The sequence below is a fragment of the Ixodes scapularis genome, unplaced genomic scaffold, assembly GCF_016920785.2.
Source record: "Ixodes scapularis isolate PalLabHiFi unplaced genomic scaffold, ASM1692078v2 PGA_scaffold3__209_contigs__length_174095766, whole genome shotgun sequence".
In the NCBI taxonomy this organism is placed as follows: Eukaryota; Metazoa; Arthropoda; class Arachnida; order Ixodida; family Ixodidae; genus Ixodes; species Ixodes scapularis.
The window spans coordinates 150,842,199-150,861,237 of NW_024609868.1; the positions used below are offsets into that span (position 1 = coordinate 150,842,199).

At 44.9% G+C, this 19,039-nt stretch overlaps 1 protein-coding gene across 1 annotated transcript in view; it reads left to right on the top strand.

Moving 5' to 3' along the window:
- Positions 1–4,709: 4,709 nt before the first annotated feature.
- The window catches only part of LOC8050624 (adhesion G-protein coupled receptor G2), a 136,577-nt gene continuing 122,247 nt past the window's right edge, over positions 4,710–19,039 (top strand). Inside the window, exon 1 of the mRNA XM_042292923.1 lies at positions 4,710–4,908. Within this exon, the coding sequence (XP_042148857.1) occupies positions 4,710–4,908 (199 nt within the window). The remainder of the gene's footprint in view (positions 4,909–19,039) is intronic.

The following is a 19,039-nucleotide window of genomic DNA, read 5'->3' on the forward strand; positions in this document are numbered from 1 at the left end:
TTTTTTTATATCTTATTTCTGAACTTCAGAAACATGAAAGTAATATAAACACACGCCGTGTAGACACTTCGCTCCTTCCTCGGTGCCGCACATATTACAACTTACAGTCACTGCATTACAATGTACCGTACGTGTTAAATAAATGTTTTACGAACAACATAAAAATCTAAAAAATTGGCAAAGAAGACCTACACACCTACTGTTTAAGCTATTAATAACTAATTTTGGTTTTCTGTTACTTCAGTGTTATGACTGTTTTATTTTTTATATATTACTGATAAAGTGTTTTATATGTTTGTCGTCCGAGTTGCTGCCATGTATAAGGGGAGCCCAGACCCAGTCAAGTTGCTTTTAGCAGCTTTTTGTCTGGGGACCCCTCCAGTACTTCTGGAAAAATAAAGCTTATTGTATCGTATTGTATTGTAACGTGCTCGTCGTAATTCACTTTACTGCCAAGTCATCGCATCCAGCCTCGGACGCGACTGGCCGAAGATCCTGAGCACTGCCGAGGCCGCTGAACGGTTAAGCACACACGCTTACCTGACAGTGACAGCGCCGGGAAAACCCATCTCACACCAGACACTCAGGAAGACAAGCACACGCGCTGAACTTACAACTCTTGTGTATTCGACTACTTCATTTTTCTCTTCAACGTCTGGGTTGAATTTTCAGAACGTGATAAGTAGAAGAAGTAGCACGAAGTACAAGGAAAATTCTAAAGACAAGGCAAAAGAACAGTAAAAAAGAAGATAAAAATAAAGAAACGGAAAAAATATGTAAACGAAAAACTTTTACAAATCGTCCCTCTCCCTCTTCGCTATCGGCGATTGTTCAGCGCTTTGCGTTTCATAAGCTATCATTTAGATAGAAATTGGAGTTCTTTGGTCGACAGCGCTATAGAAAGACTACTTACACACTTGTCCTTCAGCTGTGCTATCCTTTCCGCCTCCATTATTTCTCTTGTCAATGCGTTTCAACTCCTACCTATTACAGAACAATTTTTATAATGTACTACACAGCCACAATCGCGACAATGGATTCCCAAGTGTCCAGCTACGACTCGGTGGGTGTTATAAAAATACTCTCTTAAACGATCATTCAAACACCTTCCAGTCTGGCCTACATACTCTCTACCACATGAGAGTGGGACACAATATACGACTCCTTCAGTACAATTTACAAAGCTCTTTTGGTGCTTTTTTGAACAACCAACTTCCCGGTGTGCCGATCCGTTTACCTTCCTGCACAGGCTGAGAAGCTTATTTGGTGCTGAGAAAGCAACATTAATGTTATTGCGGTTACCTATCTTTTTAAGACCGTGCGAAACTTTATGTATATAGGGAACAACGGCCGTCCTTTTCTTTTCTGTATTGCGTTTAGGTCGTTCACCTATCTTATTTTCTTTAATAAATCCTCTGCCACGGCTGTAAGTAATGTACAGGGTGTCACAAAAGAAAATTTACACGGTCTTTTTTACCGCAAAAATAAACTAGGCATCGCCGAACGCTCATTCTCCGCCCAAAGGTAGAGCTGGAGGTCACAACCAGATGCCAAAGTTTCAGCCCGATCCGGTAACTTAATCAAATGTTATAAGTGGTTTTCTGAAAATTTCAATGGGTAAATGGCGGCCGACGGAGTTTTCAAACACATGGGGCTCTATGGCGCCAGAAACCGAAAACAGGCAAAAATGGGCTACATTTTCCCATTGAACTTTTCAGAAAATCACTTATAACTTTTGATTAAGTTATCGGATCGGGCTGAAACTTTGGCATCTGGTTGTGACCTCTAGCTCTACCTTTGGGCGGAGAATGAGCGTTCGGCGATGCCTAGTTTATTTTTGCGGTAAAAAAGACCGTGTAAATTTTCTTTTGTGACACCCTGTACTAGGATATTCTGTTGACTTTAACCTGGCAATTTGAGCATCAAAGCTAACCCTAAGTGAATGAATACAAAACTTATTAAGCGCATTGGTGAGACATAATTTAACAATGCCTCGCTTAACAAGCTTGGAATGTGCTGACTGAAAGTTAAGAAGAGGTTTCTTCCCCCTCGGTTTGTATGACCAGCATACATGATGCTCCGAAAAAAATTAATCGGAGGTCCAAGAACCGCAAGGAACCTTCTGTGGGGAGCTCATGAGTGACTTCTGCCCCCGGATTCCCATAGGCCATAGAGAGTCGCTGGACGATTGCAACCTGTGACATCAAGTTCCAGCGCCAGCGACTACCAAAACTACATAGAGTAATAAGTGCCATTTTTGCAACAAAAAAAAAGAAAATGTTGATTGTAAAGAAATACAATTTATTAAGATATATTGATGTTTGGATTAATAAAATAGATATCACAACATGTTTTTTTTAGCTCTTCAAAAATTCAGGCGATCTTGTTTGAAACTCACAAATTTGCAAACGTTTTAAAAATACATCGCTTGTCTTTCTATTACAGGTTCCCACTTAAAACGGGCTCATATAGCTCCTGCCAATATTGAGTTATTCTTTAACGGGTTTCGATGTGAATAAAACAAAACTGGACTGAACGTCTTTTCAGTTGTAATAAAACGGGAATAGAGGAGCACGCTTCACGAGGTTAAAATTACTAAATAACTGTTTGTAAATAATAGATGAGCATGCCAGCTTCTAGCACTTTATTTACTAGGTTTTGAAGCTATAGATAGAAGGTGCTCCATTCTGTGGACTTCCAAAGAAACGTTCCATGCTAGCTCCGTGGAAACATTCCGTGGTTAAGTTTTAACTGTTCTGCTTCCCCGTCGGATCTCCAATCTTGAGAATTAGTGTATGTCTAATGTGCAAGATATTTGATGCCTAGAGGACTGATGCATCTGTTGCAATGTTTCTCTTTAGCTACAGATGTTCTTCTAGCTCTGCTACACCCCTACAACCAGTCCTAGTATCTGAACGTTGGGATGCTGTGGCAGTGTCATGACCATGTTTTGGATGTCGGCACTGGCTAGCATTCAGAAAGCTGTGACGCCCCAGGCACATATGGTAACAGTCAACGGGACCGCCGTGTCTACACGGATTCTGTGTAATTACGTGTTCCTGCTGACATCCAACATGCTCGAACCGTACCCGCCATAGAACATCATCTCGCAGGTAACTGAACATCAATCAGTCACTTTCGTACACGTGACAACCCTCCCGCGCTTATCGGCATCACTCCCAACTTTTTGTAGTGATGGATAAATTTCCGCCTACTGGCTTAGAGAATTAGAGTGGACACAGAGGCTATGGTTTCATTTACTTCATGCACGAGCGAAGCCGAGACTATGACCATGAGCATGTTTCCCTGAACGATGCTCCCACTACTTGAGCGTGCATGCTTGGTAGGGGCGTTGAAACCCTAGATCTCGCGCTTAAAGTGAAACGGAATCTAATGTTTCCCTGAACGATGCTCCCACTACTTGAGCGTGCATGCTTGGTAGGGGCATTGAAAGCCTAGAGCTCGCGCTTAAAGTGAAACGGAATCTAGCATCATGAGTGGTGTGTATGTGCGCCTGGCAACATCCGCGAGTCAGCAGAATTCAAGCCAAAACGAGCCAACCTGGTTTTACCGAACTCTTCACCGTTCCGGCAATTCGCCATGAACCATGTGCCTCTTGTGTAACTCCTATTTTCTGTACAGTCGATTCAGATGCCTCAATAAAGGCTTTGGGTAATACATGACAGGTGGCGACGAGGAAGACGAACCTCAACCTCCGGGGCACGCAACCGCACTTTTGAAAGCTACGACAGCTTCGCGGCGACTTGGCGACGACGAGAGCACATGGCAGAAAATGATAAGCCCTAACGTTGTCGTCATGGACGGCTGGGACATCCCGAAGAGTTCGACCCTGACAGGGCAGAAGCCTGGCCCCTGTACCAGGAGCATCTCGACTTTTTCTTCAACGCGAACAATGTTGTCGAGGGCCCCAAAAACGTGCAGTCCTTTGTAGCGTTCGTGGACCGTCAACCTACGCCATCATGCGCTTGTTGTGAGCGCCGGCGACGCCGGTAGAAACTCCCTACGCGGACATTGTGTCAGAGCTCACCGCCCACTTCAGACTGCGCCTGTCAGCCGTTGTTCAGCACTTTGCGTTTCATAAGCGCAGCCAGCAGCCGGGAGAAACCATCGCAAACCTTGTCGCCGCCCTGCGCCGCCTCTCCGAACACTGCGACTTTGGTGAAACCTTGTCCAACATGTTACGTGACCGTCTGGTGTGCTGCGTCCGGGACGAAGGAGTGCAGCGTCGTCTTTTTACCGAACCAACATTGGACATCAAAAAGGCGCTTGAGACTGCTGTCGTTTCTGAGTATGTCACCCGGCAAGCGCAACATATCATCAAGGCGTTACCTGCGCCGCCGACGTCCGACTTGCATCGCATTCAGCAAATGCCCAAGGATCTCACCAAGCTGGGTGGTACACCGAAGCCTCCTCGAGAGTCGGTAACGCGGCGATGCATTCGCTACAACGGCGACCAGGACGCTACGAACTGGGTTCCCGCAACGCGGAGTGCTCTTTCTTTCAAGCGGAAGGGACACCTCGTCCGAGCCTGCCGTCAGAAGGAAGCGGAAAGGAGCCTAACCTAGTGCAGCGAAAACCGCCCAAGAAAGTCAAGTGCTCACAAAACGGGACGCGCCGGGCTGTACGGCATTTATGGAGGTGAACTCCGGTTTCCGTATGCTCATTTGCCAACGTGAGGACAAAGGACAATGTGCAAGCTAAGAATCTCGATGAAGGCGCTTCGACCGTGCACGCTAGGAGTGCGAAATTACACTCAGCAACCTGTGCATCTCGTGGGAGAGGTGAAAACGCAGGTCAAGTATGATGGCAGAGAAGCTCAGCTTCCTTTACTCGTCACGAAAAGGGCCGAAATTAACTTTTTGGAACAAGACTGGTTCCAACCGTTAGGTATCTCCGTGGTAGGGCTTCACCAGCTTCATGGAGCCCCCGTTTTCCGGAACTGCATTGGGGAGAGCCGGCCAGTTGTAGGCCAGCATGACACACTGGGGACGAAGGTGAAAACGCTCCTTGAAGACTTCTCGGAAGTGTTCATGCTTCATCTGGGGAAGAGAAAGGGTCGCCCGGTGCGAATTGAAGTGGAGCATCAAGCCTCACCCAAGTTCCACAAGGCACGTCTAGCACCGTTCGCGCTTCTTCCGAAAGTGAACGAACACATTGAGAAGGTGGCGGAACAAGGTATCTTAGTTAATGTCAATCAATCTCGTTTGGCGACGCTTCTTGTCCCGGTTCTAAAGAAATATGGGAATATGAGAATTTGCGATGACTACAAGAGAACTCTAAAACCAGTCGTCAAGGGGGAAACTTATCCGGTGCCCACTTTGCAACCGCCACAATCAAGGCTGTGAGGGTGCTTAGTGTTTCCCCGGCTTGACTTAGACCAAGCTTATCAGCAACCTGGCGTCGACGAGGACACTGCCCTGTAGTTGGCTGCAACGAAGCACAAGGGGCTTTTCAAGGTGACCCGACTACAGTTTGGTGTGGCCGTGGCTGTGACCCTCTCCTAGCGTTATATGGAAGAACTCTCGAACGGCCTTGTAGGAGTGCAGTGTCTTGGATGACATTTTCATTGGCAGACAAACGGTAGCTGAACACGGTGATTGGCTGCAGAAGCTGCTGCAGCGCATCCAGGACGATGTCAAGCGTCTGAAAGCTGAAAAGTGCGCTTTCTGAGTCAAGGAAGTATCGTACCTGGGGTGCCGTATCAACAAGGATGGCATCAGTCCTTTAGTTAAAAAGGTGGTGTCAATCAAGAAAGCTCCGGAGTCGACGAACAAGAGAGCCAACGTCGTCCTTGGGAGCTCTGAACTTTTATGGTAGTTTTCTGGAGTGGACCGCCCATGTGTTGGAGCTGCCTCATCACCTCCTAGATAAGTATAAGGTCTGGACATGATCGAAGACGGAAGCATAGGCGTACAAGCGTGGCAAGGGTCTGCTAAGATCCTCAGCTGTTCTAACACAATACGATGTGTCACGTCTCATAGTGCTGTCCTGCGACGCCTCTCCTTCCGGGATGGGAGCTGTATGGAGCCTAGTGGCAGACGAACATTGTCGCAGACTAAGGGCAACTATGCACACACACAGCAGTGAGAACATTGAAATCAGTTTTCGCTGTCGCCCTCCGCAACCTACACGGCCCAACAGCCGACTGGAAGGTAGTCGCTGGATATGAGCGTCCCAGACAGGAGAATTTCAAGGCCGCATTCTGGTCCAAGGATGGAAACCTACAGCTGGACACCTGTTTCCGAGACTTAGTGTCAAGTTATTACCCTTTCTCCTACTAACAGACTACGAGAAGGATAACTGACAAATAATGTGCCCAGACGTCTCGCAAGAATAGGGGAAGATAACTGAAGACTTCCGTGACAGATTTGATAAGTACCAATCACATTACAAGATCTGCAGTAACAAATACTAAGCTTTCAGTAGACTGCCAGGTCAGACATGAGAGTGCACCTTATTGTTTAGAACTTAATTTTAGATAATAGGGCGAATCAAAACTGCAACATCCCTGACCAAAAATGAAAGCTGTTTGGGGTGTCAGCACCTGTGCCCTCGAAGACCCAAGCGCCACATCCCTGCATCCACCTGATTTTGAATAGCACTTCTCAGATACGTGCAGTGCACTGGAGCTAGTTGTTGAATATAATTCTAGGTAGTCTGGTTTGCTAAGTGCGGTGAAGAATGTCGCTAGCTTGAGTCAGCGCCGGTTACTTATCAGTGGTCTTCCTAGAGGTGACCACCATGACAACATTTGGAAAAGTTGAGAGACAGATGGTTACCCATTAACTTGGTGCGTACCGTCAAAGCGTATTGCAAGACGATGATAAAATCTGGTTCTAGAAATTGCTTAGAGTGTTTGGAAGGTAGGAAATTATTATAGGACAACATTTGATGAATATGAACTGTACAAATCGGTGTGAGAAACATTGCCGCTTCTAGCTGGTATGAAAACTGTCTTCTTAGGATCAAAGAAAGTGGAGGCCGAGTGTGTTGGTGCACTGCAGCTGGGAGTGCGTGGTACGAAAACTCTCGCTGCAAAACTGAAGGATTCCATGTTCAGTGACCACCCTAGCCAACACCACCTAAATATCAACGCATGCATAGTGAATTTACTACATCATCTACCTTTATTTATCAACCCCGGCACCGCGGCATGTCAATTGAACACTAGTGGCAAGTCAGCGTTCGGCTAGGACTCGTGGTCAATCAGTGCTTCACCGATTTAACATTGATCCCAGCCAAAAGCAGATGCAGCAGTCATGTGTAGTGTATACACTACAGCCAATCGTGGTAAGTGTAGTAAATTCAGTACTCCTTGCTATACAAGTGGTGTTGCCCCTGCCTATTTCAATCTGTATGAGCATCATACCAATGTGCGTTTGTGTATCACCAGGCTAGCAGTCAATGCACTGGCTAAACTTCTCATGTACAGCATGATGTATTATCACAATACCTCAAAAAGTAATGGACATACTGCCTAAGCACAAATGCCCAATTTGCCTTGCTTTGGTAAAAGTAAATGTACAGAAGCCTGCTGCTGTGTGGTATAGAAGAGTTCTAAAGATGAAAAGTTACACTAAATACGAATATCACAAATCATTGCTGTTAAACAAATTCGTTTGATCTGTTACAATTTAATACAATAGCTATATAGAGTGTAGCTCCTTGCCCATAGATTTTATATAAGGAAGTCATCACTGCTGCTGCAAGTGACTCTCGCATTTTCTGGGTGCTCTAGTGGAACCTATCGGGCTGGTTTGAAACCGAGCCGAAGATCCTCCTACTGCTATGTGGCCTCTTACTTTTCATTCTTGTCAGCTGCGCATTATTTCGTGGGCCGACCCTTACACCCCTGGCATCATCACTCACATTGCCACTGGTCTCAGTTCTCTGTCCTTGTCGGCCCCAGATAATTCTTTTATTGCTGATTTTCCAGAAGGCTCCTCAATCAGGTCGCTTTCTACCGTGCGTTTTCACTGCACGTCTGAAAATGAGTGAGGCGAATATCACACAAGTGGTCATGGCTTCAAGAAAATGCCACTTGTTACTTAGAAGCCGTAACCCAGGAACTTACTTCTTTGGAATCTAGCCAGCTCACTTTGCTTACATCTATGGTGGCCCCCAGCAGCATGTGTTTTCTGGGACACCTGTGCAGCAACTGTTTTCAATGTAAATGTGCAATACCTTATTAAACAAATTCAAGGTGTTTTGAGATAAAATTGAGCACAGATACAATTTTTAATGAAATTATGCTTAGAAGTAAACACACGTATCATATTTACTTTTGAAACAGTATGGCATTATCTCATTTCATAGTGAAGAAAGCTAGAAATAAGAACAATGTGAGACTGTCTTCATGCAGCATGTTTTTGATTTATTTTTTGAAGCGTGTCAATGGGAATATAAAAGCCGGTAAAAGTTCACAGCGGAGAATACCTCTACCACGTTTATTAAAATGACACAATATTTGGAAGATTTGTACAACTTAAAAAAAGTAACCTTTTTTTGGTGACTTGCATTCCTGCCAGAATCTCTACCCGAATGTAGTGACTTTGACAAAACATGTCAGCCAACTTCGGGAGCTGTTACCTGAACAAGACTCGAGAAATTTTAAACCCTGGTAGACGAAGACCACTACTATGAACCACTACCAAGTCGGTCGTGCCACAAACTTGTTCCAGGTACGCAGTGCTGTGGCGATCCCAACATGCGAACACAAGTACTAGGCCGCCGGCCCTCCCGCTAATTGTTTTGCGTGCTCCCGCCCACCATTAAGTTATATCTTACCCAAACATGTTGCTTGAGGTTTTGGTTGTGATAGACAACGGCACGTGTCTTTAGGAGCCCGAGGACTTTTAAAGACTCCAGTATACCGGCACAGAACCCGTCGTTCCGCTTCTGCGGCTGAAGACATTCGAGGCGTACGTCTCAGGTGGTTTGAGTGCACACGTCTCTCGGGTGGTCCAGTTAACGGGTGGACCTTTCATCGCGGCAGACAGTCCTTCCGGCATCGCAAAAATATGTAAATGTGGAGCGCAACTGCAACCAACGAACCGAAAGCCAACCGAGGTGAGCAGACGGCAGGTTCAGAGCCATTAGGCTTACCGAATAACTGGAGCCGTGAGTTGGTTAAACTATTAGGAGCGTAAAGTACATGCAAAATATACGTTAAACACATTATTTTTGGTAACTAAAACTACACTGTTAGCAAGTACCGTGTGTTTGGTAAGTATTTAGGGTGAAAACACGCTATTTACACAAATTACCACAAAATTAACGTTGAGTAACGGATAATTCGTTCAAAATTCATGAGAGGTTTAAAATACGTGTTTTGGTTCGGTCATACACGAATAACCGCGTAGCCGGCCTCGAAAGCACGCATCACCCCTGGCGACGATCGCATCATTGCCGGCTATCAAGCAGCGGAATGTTTGGGGACACACCTAGAAAGGCCCGTCGAGACAAATGCTGCAGAAAGAAACATGTCTCGGAGACAGATATACACCAAAAGCAATTACGCCATCTCGCGGAACATGGCGAACCCCGCGCTTACCGTGCTCGCTTCCATTGATTCTGGTCGATGGCAATGCGGCTTCCCTCACGTCGCCCATGTTTGTATTTATTTTAGGGGTCTTGATAATAGTTTCTTACACACTACAAATAAAGTTTTGGGCCCAATTACTCGTTTTAAAGAGTTAAAATGGATATAAAAGGCGTGCCCTCGATCTGAACACGTGGCATTGCAGTTGGTTTCGTTTTGACTTCGACTCTTCAACTGCAAGCGAAGGTGTTACGAAGGTTCCACTGCTTCTCATGCACCCTCCTCAGAATTTACGGCGCTCCGTGGTCGTCACCATATCAAAACTTTATGCCAGTGTTGCTGCATCGGTATGTCATCTTTAAGTTAGAGCTGACAAAGAAAATCTGGCCACGGCGCAACGCCGATGTACGCTGGAAGCTAGGGCCGGTTTGCTTTCGTTGTTTTTGTTTGGTTGGAGAAAATCTGGCAACAACGCACGTTTAACATGGCGCCGGTATTGTTTTGGTTTGACGGGACGCGATAAGCTCGTCAGTTTGCGAGAACGTATAGCGAAGACGTGACCGGAGAAGTGCCCCTGTGATAATCCCGGAAGACGAAAAGTTTCATTCGTAATCGTCGTGTGTGCTTTGAAAGCGAAGGGAGTCACAGGGTCCACGAGTGCGCAATTACAAGCCAAGGTTTACGACAAAGCTGCGTTGACTTCGGTGATCTCGTTCTGTTTGGTGCAACACGGCGATGCGAAAAAGAGCTGAAACGTTCGTGTTGTGTGGTGCGGTGCCTTCGAGGTAGAAACCCCCACTAACACGGAGCGCAAATTGGTTGTTGTGGGGTTGAGGTTCAACGAGTTCAGTCCCGTCGTCGTCCGCTGGTCCGGGAGAACGCAGCGAGCGTTTTTATAAGTAAATCTTCCTTCGTTCCGTTTCAAAATGTGGATATATCCTGACGCATACCGTGAGTAAAAAGCTGTGGGCGTTTTCAACAAAATTACGTCGTTTAATTGAGCAATGGATTCCGGATTGGTGTCTTAAATCTGCCGTTTTTATGCTTCGTGTTGGACTGCGTGTGCACAGCGACGTGTTTGCCCAGTGACTCACATCGCTCGTGTAGATGATTCGGTCCTGCAAACGACCGGTTATACAGAATTTCAGGGAAACTGAAGTCACCACCGATATGTTCCTGTAAATCTCGTGCGAGTTTGTTTCGCTCATCATGCGGTGTGAATAAATTAGGGCAAGATTTCCTACCTGCCCACAGATGCATGAACTGAGTCCATTTTTTACGTAGTGAACATAGTGCGTTTTCTTTATTTTGGGAAGAGGCGTTGGTGCATTTATTATGGTACAATCACTTGAGAGTTGTGAAATTAGAGAGCGCGAGTGAGCTTTCCCAACTTTGTCTCTTTGCTCTCTGGCACTGCCCCTAGTTTCTCAAGTTTCAGTTGCAGTAGGCATACCGACTAGCAGGTACAAACCACTTTAAAAAAGGTAAAAGACGGGGGAAGTCAGGACGGTGCGGACTCCGTGTTTCGCTCTTTTCGCAAGGTATGCGGAATAGGCAAGCGATTTTGTTATGCCCGTCGTTTGCGTCTCTCTAGCAAAACGAATAAGATGATCTACAAAGGCGCAATCACAAGCCAAGATTTACGATAAGAGTGCGTTTGCTTCGGCGGTCCGTGTAGTTAGACTTTACCCTGCTCTCTGCAACACCGTGTCATGACGAAGAGCTGGAACGGTCACGGTTTGTGCTGGCCTACCGGTTGACAGAAACCCGCATCGCCCGCATCGGCACCGAGTGTACTTGGGCTGTTGATGCTCAAGCCTTTCATCGGCGGCTTGTCACCAGCTGATCTCGCTGCTCAACGGTGTGGAAGTGGTGAAAGTGACCTTTCAAGTAAATGTAAATCCTCGTTCATCCAGTTATCCGGTGTCAAAGTGTGTAAGATGTCCAATGTGTACTTAGGGCAAGAACTACGAGCGTTTTGCCTTGCTTTTATAACCGAAACCAGAGCAACGAGATAACTGCCTTTCGTACTTCAAAATGACGGAAGCAATAAGTTTCAACAGGTCGAGTGCATCACCGGGGATGTAGTCGAGACGGTGCACACTGTTTAAACGCTCGCAGTATCCACGAGTGGTACCAGGAAAACGACGTCAACAGAGAAGGAGCTCACGATTCGGCATGATGCAGTGCTACCGACCCGTGAATCTCCGAAGTTCGGGGTGGTGGTATATATATATAAAAAAAGCGACGCATCAGCGCCACACTAGTGATCACGAATAACACCGGTCACAAACTCCCAAGCCCCGCCGCTCCACTCGGCACCGACATGATACACATCAACAATCTGCATCAAAACGCCCCAAAAGTGAAGGCGTCTGCTCCCGTACTGCAACTGGCGGAAGTGAAGTGTTGGGCAGATGTCATTCACAAGAATATATAAAAAAGTATTTGCGCGAGGGTCAGTTTTATTTATTAATTAATACATATAAATAAAATTCCAATAATTTCTTTTTCTATCTGATTCAAGCTTGTCGAATTGCTCAAAACACTGGTCGAGCATAAAAAGAACAAAAATTTACTTTTTTATGACGGGTTTAAGATTTATTGCTAATACTTCGTTATTTTCTTTGCAACGGACTAACATTATAAATTTTTCCTCTACACGCTTTAAATGCCAACAGTTCTTACATACGGTTGTCCATTGCGTCGTGTTTTGTGTCTTCTTAATATCTGTCACGGTCACCGACCAAAGAGCTCACCCGCACATGTCAAGCTTATATGCGCCGCGGGGCGAAATAAGTGTCGAGTAGGAAGTGTCGGGCGGAGTGTCTCTGTAGTGTTTGTGTATTCGTCTATGCCGGTGCTAATATGTGGTGCTCATTTTGTCTGCGATGTATGTAGGGTTGCTGTCTACTCGTGATCGTTCGCAGCGTAGGAACAGACGCGTTTATTTTTCATAGGCTGCTAAAACTCTCAATAGATGGCGCAAGTTACCGCCTGATTCCAAATAGTTTGCTTGAGTTATTTATCTATGTAGGTTCGGCATTCGTTTTTCTGTCTAGCGGTTCAGTCGTAGGTACCGACGCCACCCGCCGACGACGCACGTATACGTACGTACCTTTGCACGTAACTACGTCCGCCACATGGAGACTGTTTACTGTGTATAATATACATCGAATGAGAACAAACGCGTGCTGTGTGGCGCGCGGGTCGCTGCGCTCGTCCCTCGCCTGCTCTCGGATGCTGGCCGCCATCACGCTCAACCGTGTTTCGGGGAAGGCAAACACGGTGAATCGTGTTAAGTTCACACGGCACCTCATGTGTAGACGAATAAAAAACATGGCTGCGTGTAAAATGAACACGTTTCGACGTGTCCGCTATGGGACAACGGTTTACACGTATCGGCGTGTTATTTTTTGCTAACAGTGTTGGTAACGACGGTTTCCACAAATATTTGCCTTGTTTTGTTTTTGAAATCCCGTAACATGTACCGAGCGCTGCAAAATGGAGTAAGATTTGCGAGCTTAAAAGAGTTTGGGGAACACAGTTTATCTGAAATGACATTTAGGTAATATGCCATTTGAGGTGCCGTGCGGCACTGCCTAAATGTCATTAACGCTGAATGTCGTTCGTCGTAAGTGTCGTTTTAGGTGCACTTTGACAGGGGCATAAGACTGAGGCGGGAGTGAGTAAAATTGGGAGTGACCTCTATCTCTGATGCCCTATAATGCTGGAACGAAGCCTATTGGCGGCATGCGAGAACTACAAGGGGCGCATCTATGGCTATCATCATCGTCGTTTGTGACGTCACGGCTAAGACAGACCGGGACAAACCGCGCAGATCAATTGGATCCCTCGGCTAGTCAGCTCAGCTACGTGCGCTGTCTGAGTAACGCGGTGCGAAGCCTGTTTCACGCGTTGTTTTTATTCGGTGAAGTGATATTTGTAGTGGGACATTTTACCAAATGTTGAAATCGTGGCACGCGTAATAGTGCTAACAAACACTTTTGGTGCTGAGGTATGAAAGCGCTCGGTTGGTGTGTGCTGTTCCCCAGTAGGGAGAGCTGGATGATAAAAATAGAATATCCAGCGCTTTACCCCACTGCAACAAATACCACCGCAAATGAAGTTGTTTTAAATTTTTTTTTATTGTTATTGTGTTACGGACATAATAAGATAGAGAAAGGAATGTCTCAGCAAATTGAAATTAGGAAAGCGAAATTTGAGAACCTCTCGCGTGTGTATACTAATCATTTCAGTGAAAGCGACTTCGTGCACCCTGTTGGTTCCAACGTGTTCCTTGAGTGCTTGTTTCTTCATAGTTCCAAGTTGATTTTTTTTTTTTTTTTACTTTGTAACCCAGTAAACAAACATTTCCTCTGAATAAATGGCAGGAACAAGCTGCCGCTGTCTTCCCGAGTCGTTTCAACTAAATCCCCGCTTATTTACCCGGTCGACACGAAACGTGCGAGACCCCGTCGCGATCCAAGTCCTAAATCTAGTACGTTGGTGACACTTAAGCGTCCCAAAAAATTAGGAATGCATTTTCAGTGAATTACTACCGTTTGCATGTTTAAATTTTCCGGGCCTAAATGCGCACAATGCGTGATGCGCCTCTCGGCAAGGAATTTTAAATTTGGAAGCAAGTCTTAGTAATAATTTAATGGAAGAAATTAATTAATCGCCTGAATGCTGGGGTCATGTTACGGCAATTTAAGAATGTATGAAAATTTCTGGCCTTTGTTTCGAGCAGAAATCGCGATGTGACAAACTTCTTTGCCACATATTCGATGCGGGAAGAGCTAAGCGTCAGCTGTCGACAAGCATTTGCTCGACAGTAACTGTCGAGTCACGCTTCAACAGAAGCGTCGTTATCAGCAAGCTCAATGTTGCTAAAACAAGTGCACGGCGCTTTGCAACACTGTGCGCGCATAAATAGCTAAGAACACCGCACGTCATTTACTCTGATTAATGCAAAACCTTTTTCTACACCAGCCTCAACAGATAAAAAAAAACAATAATAAAAATAATCAGAGATGTTGTGAATAGCCCTGACGCACGCCGCGCAAGCTGTAATGTGAAGTTTCAAGCTTGTTTTTGAACATTTTTAAGTTCTCTTTCTTTATAAAAAGCAACCTCGAGGCACGGTTATTCATTGGAAAGATCATTCACGAAAACTTCATGCAGGTTTCTTTAATAAAGAAACCGTTTTTAGTTGGCCTAGATGCGAACTAACATAGTGCCGCGCGCGCAGCTGCCAAGTAGGCAGCGCGGCCGTGGCCTAACGGTTATCGTGTTTGCTTCCCACGCGATGAGCCGGGGTTCGATTCCTGGGAGAGAAGTGTCTTTTATTTATTCTTTCTACTTGTCACTCTCGCAAGTTCGAGAACTTTCTCGTTTCTCCTAGTTAAGAATATTCTACGCCCCGAACGTTCTAGGCCGGATGTTCCAGAAACCCACGCCGGTACAAAAGGCGCTCCGCGTGGCGAGTCGGGATCAGTTTCGCCCCAGCGCTCGACTCTGCTGCCTCGCCGACTTCGACGCTCGCGACGCTTTGTTATTATTTTCTATTCCCTTTTTGTTTTGGGCACAAGTTCGCCACATTAAACGTTTATTTCTTCCTGTTTATTTATTGCTATTCTTGTCACCACCCGTGACATTCTTCCTGTTTATTTATTGTTATTGTGGTCACCACCCGTGACATTTATTTATTGTTATTCTGGTAACCACCCGTGACATTATTTATTGTTACTCTGGTCACCACCCGTGACATTTCTTCCTGTTTATTTATGGCTATTCTGGATACCACCCGTGACACTCCGTGCTTTGACATAGCGTGTCGTCTGCTCACATCCTACTAGCTTCGTCACAGAAGGGCACCCGCTAGGTGGTGCCACCAAAATATCCTGTCGCCAATAGGGGGAAACCTTTAAAATTCGTTTAGGAGACATTAAATTGTCGTTTCGGGGAATGAAAAGGTAGCTACACTTTTACCAATTTCCCACTAAATTTAGCGGGGAAACCGAATTGGTGCATAGGTCACGTGACGTCATGTCACGGGACGAACATTTTCCCGCTAAATTTAGCAGAAAGATTGATATGGTGCTTAGGTCATGTGACATTGATTTTCACGCTAAACATGACCGGTAAATGCAGAGAGAGACGAATGGACGAAATTTTGTGATCAAGGCTTCGCTCGGAAACCGTTTTGTGCTTTAGAAACAGTGTCTCTTGAGGTTGTTTCTCTCTTCCATCAACATGGTTTACCACCATCATGCATTCCTGGGTTATTTAATTACCTTACAAAATTTAAGAAAGCTAACCTTGCGCTGTTGGAAGGACCCTAGAAACGTATGTTCATAAAGTTGACTTTGCCAGGCTAACGAATATTGATAAGTCTATATTTCTACAAACCCCTTGAGGTGTCCATTACATCTATTGAAAAGGAGAAAATTTTCAAACCCGATTTGTCCAACAAATATGCAGGTACATACAAAAAAAAACATATACGTTACAATAGGCAACAATATTAAAGGAAACACTCTTCCGTAGTTTTTTTACCTACCTAACACTTTGGGTACATGCTATGGTCCTGACAAGGGCTAGAACGGAAGATTTAGATCTCAAACTACGTGCTGTTTGGCAGGTTGATGCCTAACGAAGGTTGAGCGAACCGTGGAACTGGAAAGGAAAAAAGGTGGACTGTTTCCTTTCTCACCGCTGCCGATAGAATGTAAATAAAAGTATATAAAATGTGAAGCCATCTTTTTTCTTGTACGTTTATTCCACACATCCATATAGTTTTTTTTTCCAGTAGAGTAACTGAATATATAGATAAGGTTCCACAAATGACGAGGCCGAAATTAGGTATCGACCTAGAGATGGTGCCTCCGATCTGACATTGAGCCCTAAGCACATCAGCACGTGAAACATCGTTTTTAATGTCCCATCGCACACCGCATTTCTGCGTGTAAACATATTTTCGGCTTCGCCATTCTCCGTGTTTTTTTCGTCGGTTGCAGTGATTGGCTCTTCAAATGTTGTGCAAGAAAGAGGACGCATGTGTACTTTGCGGGCTTTTTCTGCTGAAAATAGTATCGCAATCCAATAAGGCAACTCGGTGACTAACCAAACCAACGTTTGGACATAAAAAATATACTGAGATGTGACCCCACGTGATCGAAACCGGAGACGATGAACAAAAAAGTAAATACACGCAACCCATCTCGAAGTTGACATCTGTTGACTGCGTTCCTTTTTTTATCGTCCGTCGTCTCTGATTTCTGCTATGTGTCCCACATTAATCAGCTGGCCTTTTTTTCATTAACTTTGAGATATAACACCGAACGGAACGTGGTCTTGGATTACAATCACTCAATGTAACATTGAGCGTTTAATTGCTTGAACGTTTAAAGGCCATGTCAATCGTCGACATCACTCGGTACATACCTCGTTTGTCTTTTACTGTTTGTTCGAATGGCCGCGCAGATGCATTTTTCGTATTTACCGCTGAAGTTATTATTTTGTCGAAAAGGATGGGCAGCTTAATAGAGAAGAAGATCCAACAGTTTCACCCATATACTTCGTTCTGATTAATTAAGAAAAAAGAGAGCGCTAAGATCCGATGTGGTCAATGAAGCAGTGCCCAGGGGCCATCGTCGAGGCGCTCGTTTTTTTTGTTTTTTTTTTTTTGTGAGTTTGCCTTTATTATATAAACAGATCACGCTCAATAAATCTGGAGGGATCCACTATTTTGTTTACCCGCGAGATTAATTTAGTTAGTGGTAGAACAAAAGAAAAAAAACGACGAGCGCCGTCGCGGTGCACTTTCCCTTGCACTAATATTTATCCACTTTCTGCAAAATGTTTTTAGAAAATATTGTGTAGAGGCTATTGATATTCTAGAGAATATTTATCCACTTTTCAATGTAATATTTATAAAATTTTGGCCGCTTCTTCTGCAGACTTTCTACACAACCTATTGCGTAGAGATTGGCTAGAGATTGTATACAAATTTTGCGGAAAACAGATAGAGATTCTATCTGCGTGTCTATCCCTTTTCTATAGACACTTGTCCAGTTTTTTGCCGAACAAATAAACCTTGAACATTAGTTTTAGGTATGTTAGGGTACATCTATGGAAACATGCACTCGCCACTTGACTTGTGCACGTACGTGGGCCTCACAAATACACACAGGTTACGAAGCACTCATAACACCAGTATTTTTGTAGTGGAGACTACTCGACCGCCACGTATACCTTAAACTTTAAAAGGCAGTTATTTGAACGAAGACAACCCCAGAAAATAAAAATGCGATGGGTAATTCATTAGTTTTGACTCATAGGCTACAACTTTTTTTTTTAAATTTAGTGATGGAATTGGAAGATGTTGCATTCGAATGAACGTTTGGATTTTCCTATTTCCCAGGAGTACATCACTTTTGAAAATAGTCTCCCTCTGGCGGCGATGCATTTCCGCTGCCGGTGCACTACTCTACGGATGCTGTCGTAGATAATTGCGGGAGAGTGCTGACGACCTCGACGGCTCATCGGATCGGTACCTCATCGTCGGACGCAAGCGGTGCATCCTTCAGACGCTCCTTTGTCTTGGAAAACAGCCGAAACTCCGACGGTGCGAGGCCAGAACTATAAAGTAAATGAGGAAAAACATCTTGGAACTTCAGCTCCTCCAGCGCGGCGTTGGTCTCGTCGACATCAGCCCTCAATCATCGACGACGGCATGCCGAAAGTAGTGCGCCGGTAGAGGAAGTGTATCGCCGCCTCTAGGGACTACATTGAAAAATAATGGCGTCCCGGAAAAGAGGACATTCCGAAACTTGCGTTCAAGTTACGGCCAGAAAAACGCGAGTCTAATTCCTCCACGTGGAGTTGTAGTCCCACCTGGCAGCTTCGGCTCTTTCCTAAACCGAAGCCGACGGAGTGTACGCCATACTCTCCATCCCGAATCCCGGAAAAAAGCTCGCCGAAGAGAAGCTCACCAGATGAAAGCTCACCGCAAAACAGGCGCATGCGGAGGAAAGCTCTCCGGCCATTGAGCGTATGCGGAGAAAAGCTTTTTTTTTCTTATTTTCTTATGGAGGTTGTTGGATCATGTGTAGCACGTATCACATAACACATATCATTAAAATCTGTCAGCTTTGTAAAAAAGACAATGTCCTTTCTTATAATATATGTCAAACTTATTGAGTTTATTGCTCCCAAATTAATAATTGCAGGCGAGTGTTTTTAGTAATTTACTCGCTAGGCAACCGAAAACCTAACTGAAAATTTCATAGACTTGAGGAACAGAAAAAAGTTTGAAAGCTTAATTATGTCTGCCTAAAACCTAAAAAGAAAAACTGTAAATGCCGAAAATTCGAAAATGCATGCGCAACAACGCGGTGCCTGAAAATTTCTCTGAAGCTTTTGTAAACCTTTGAAGACAGGATAGAACGTTCAATAGGATATCGAGGTTTC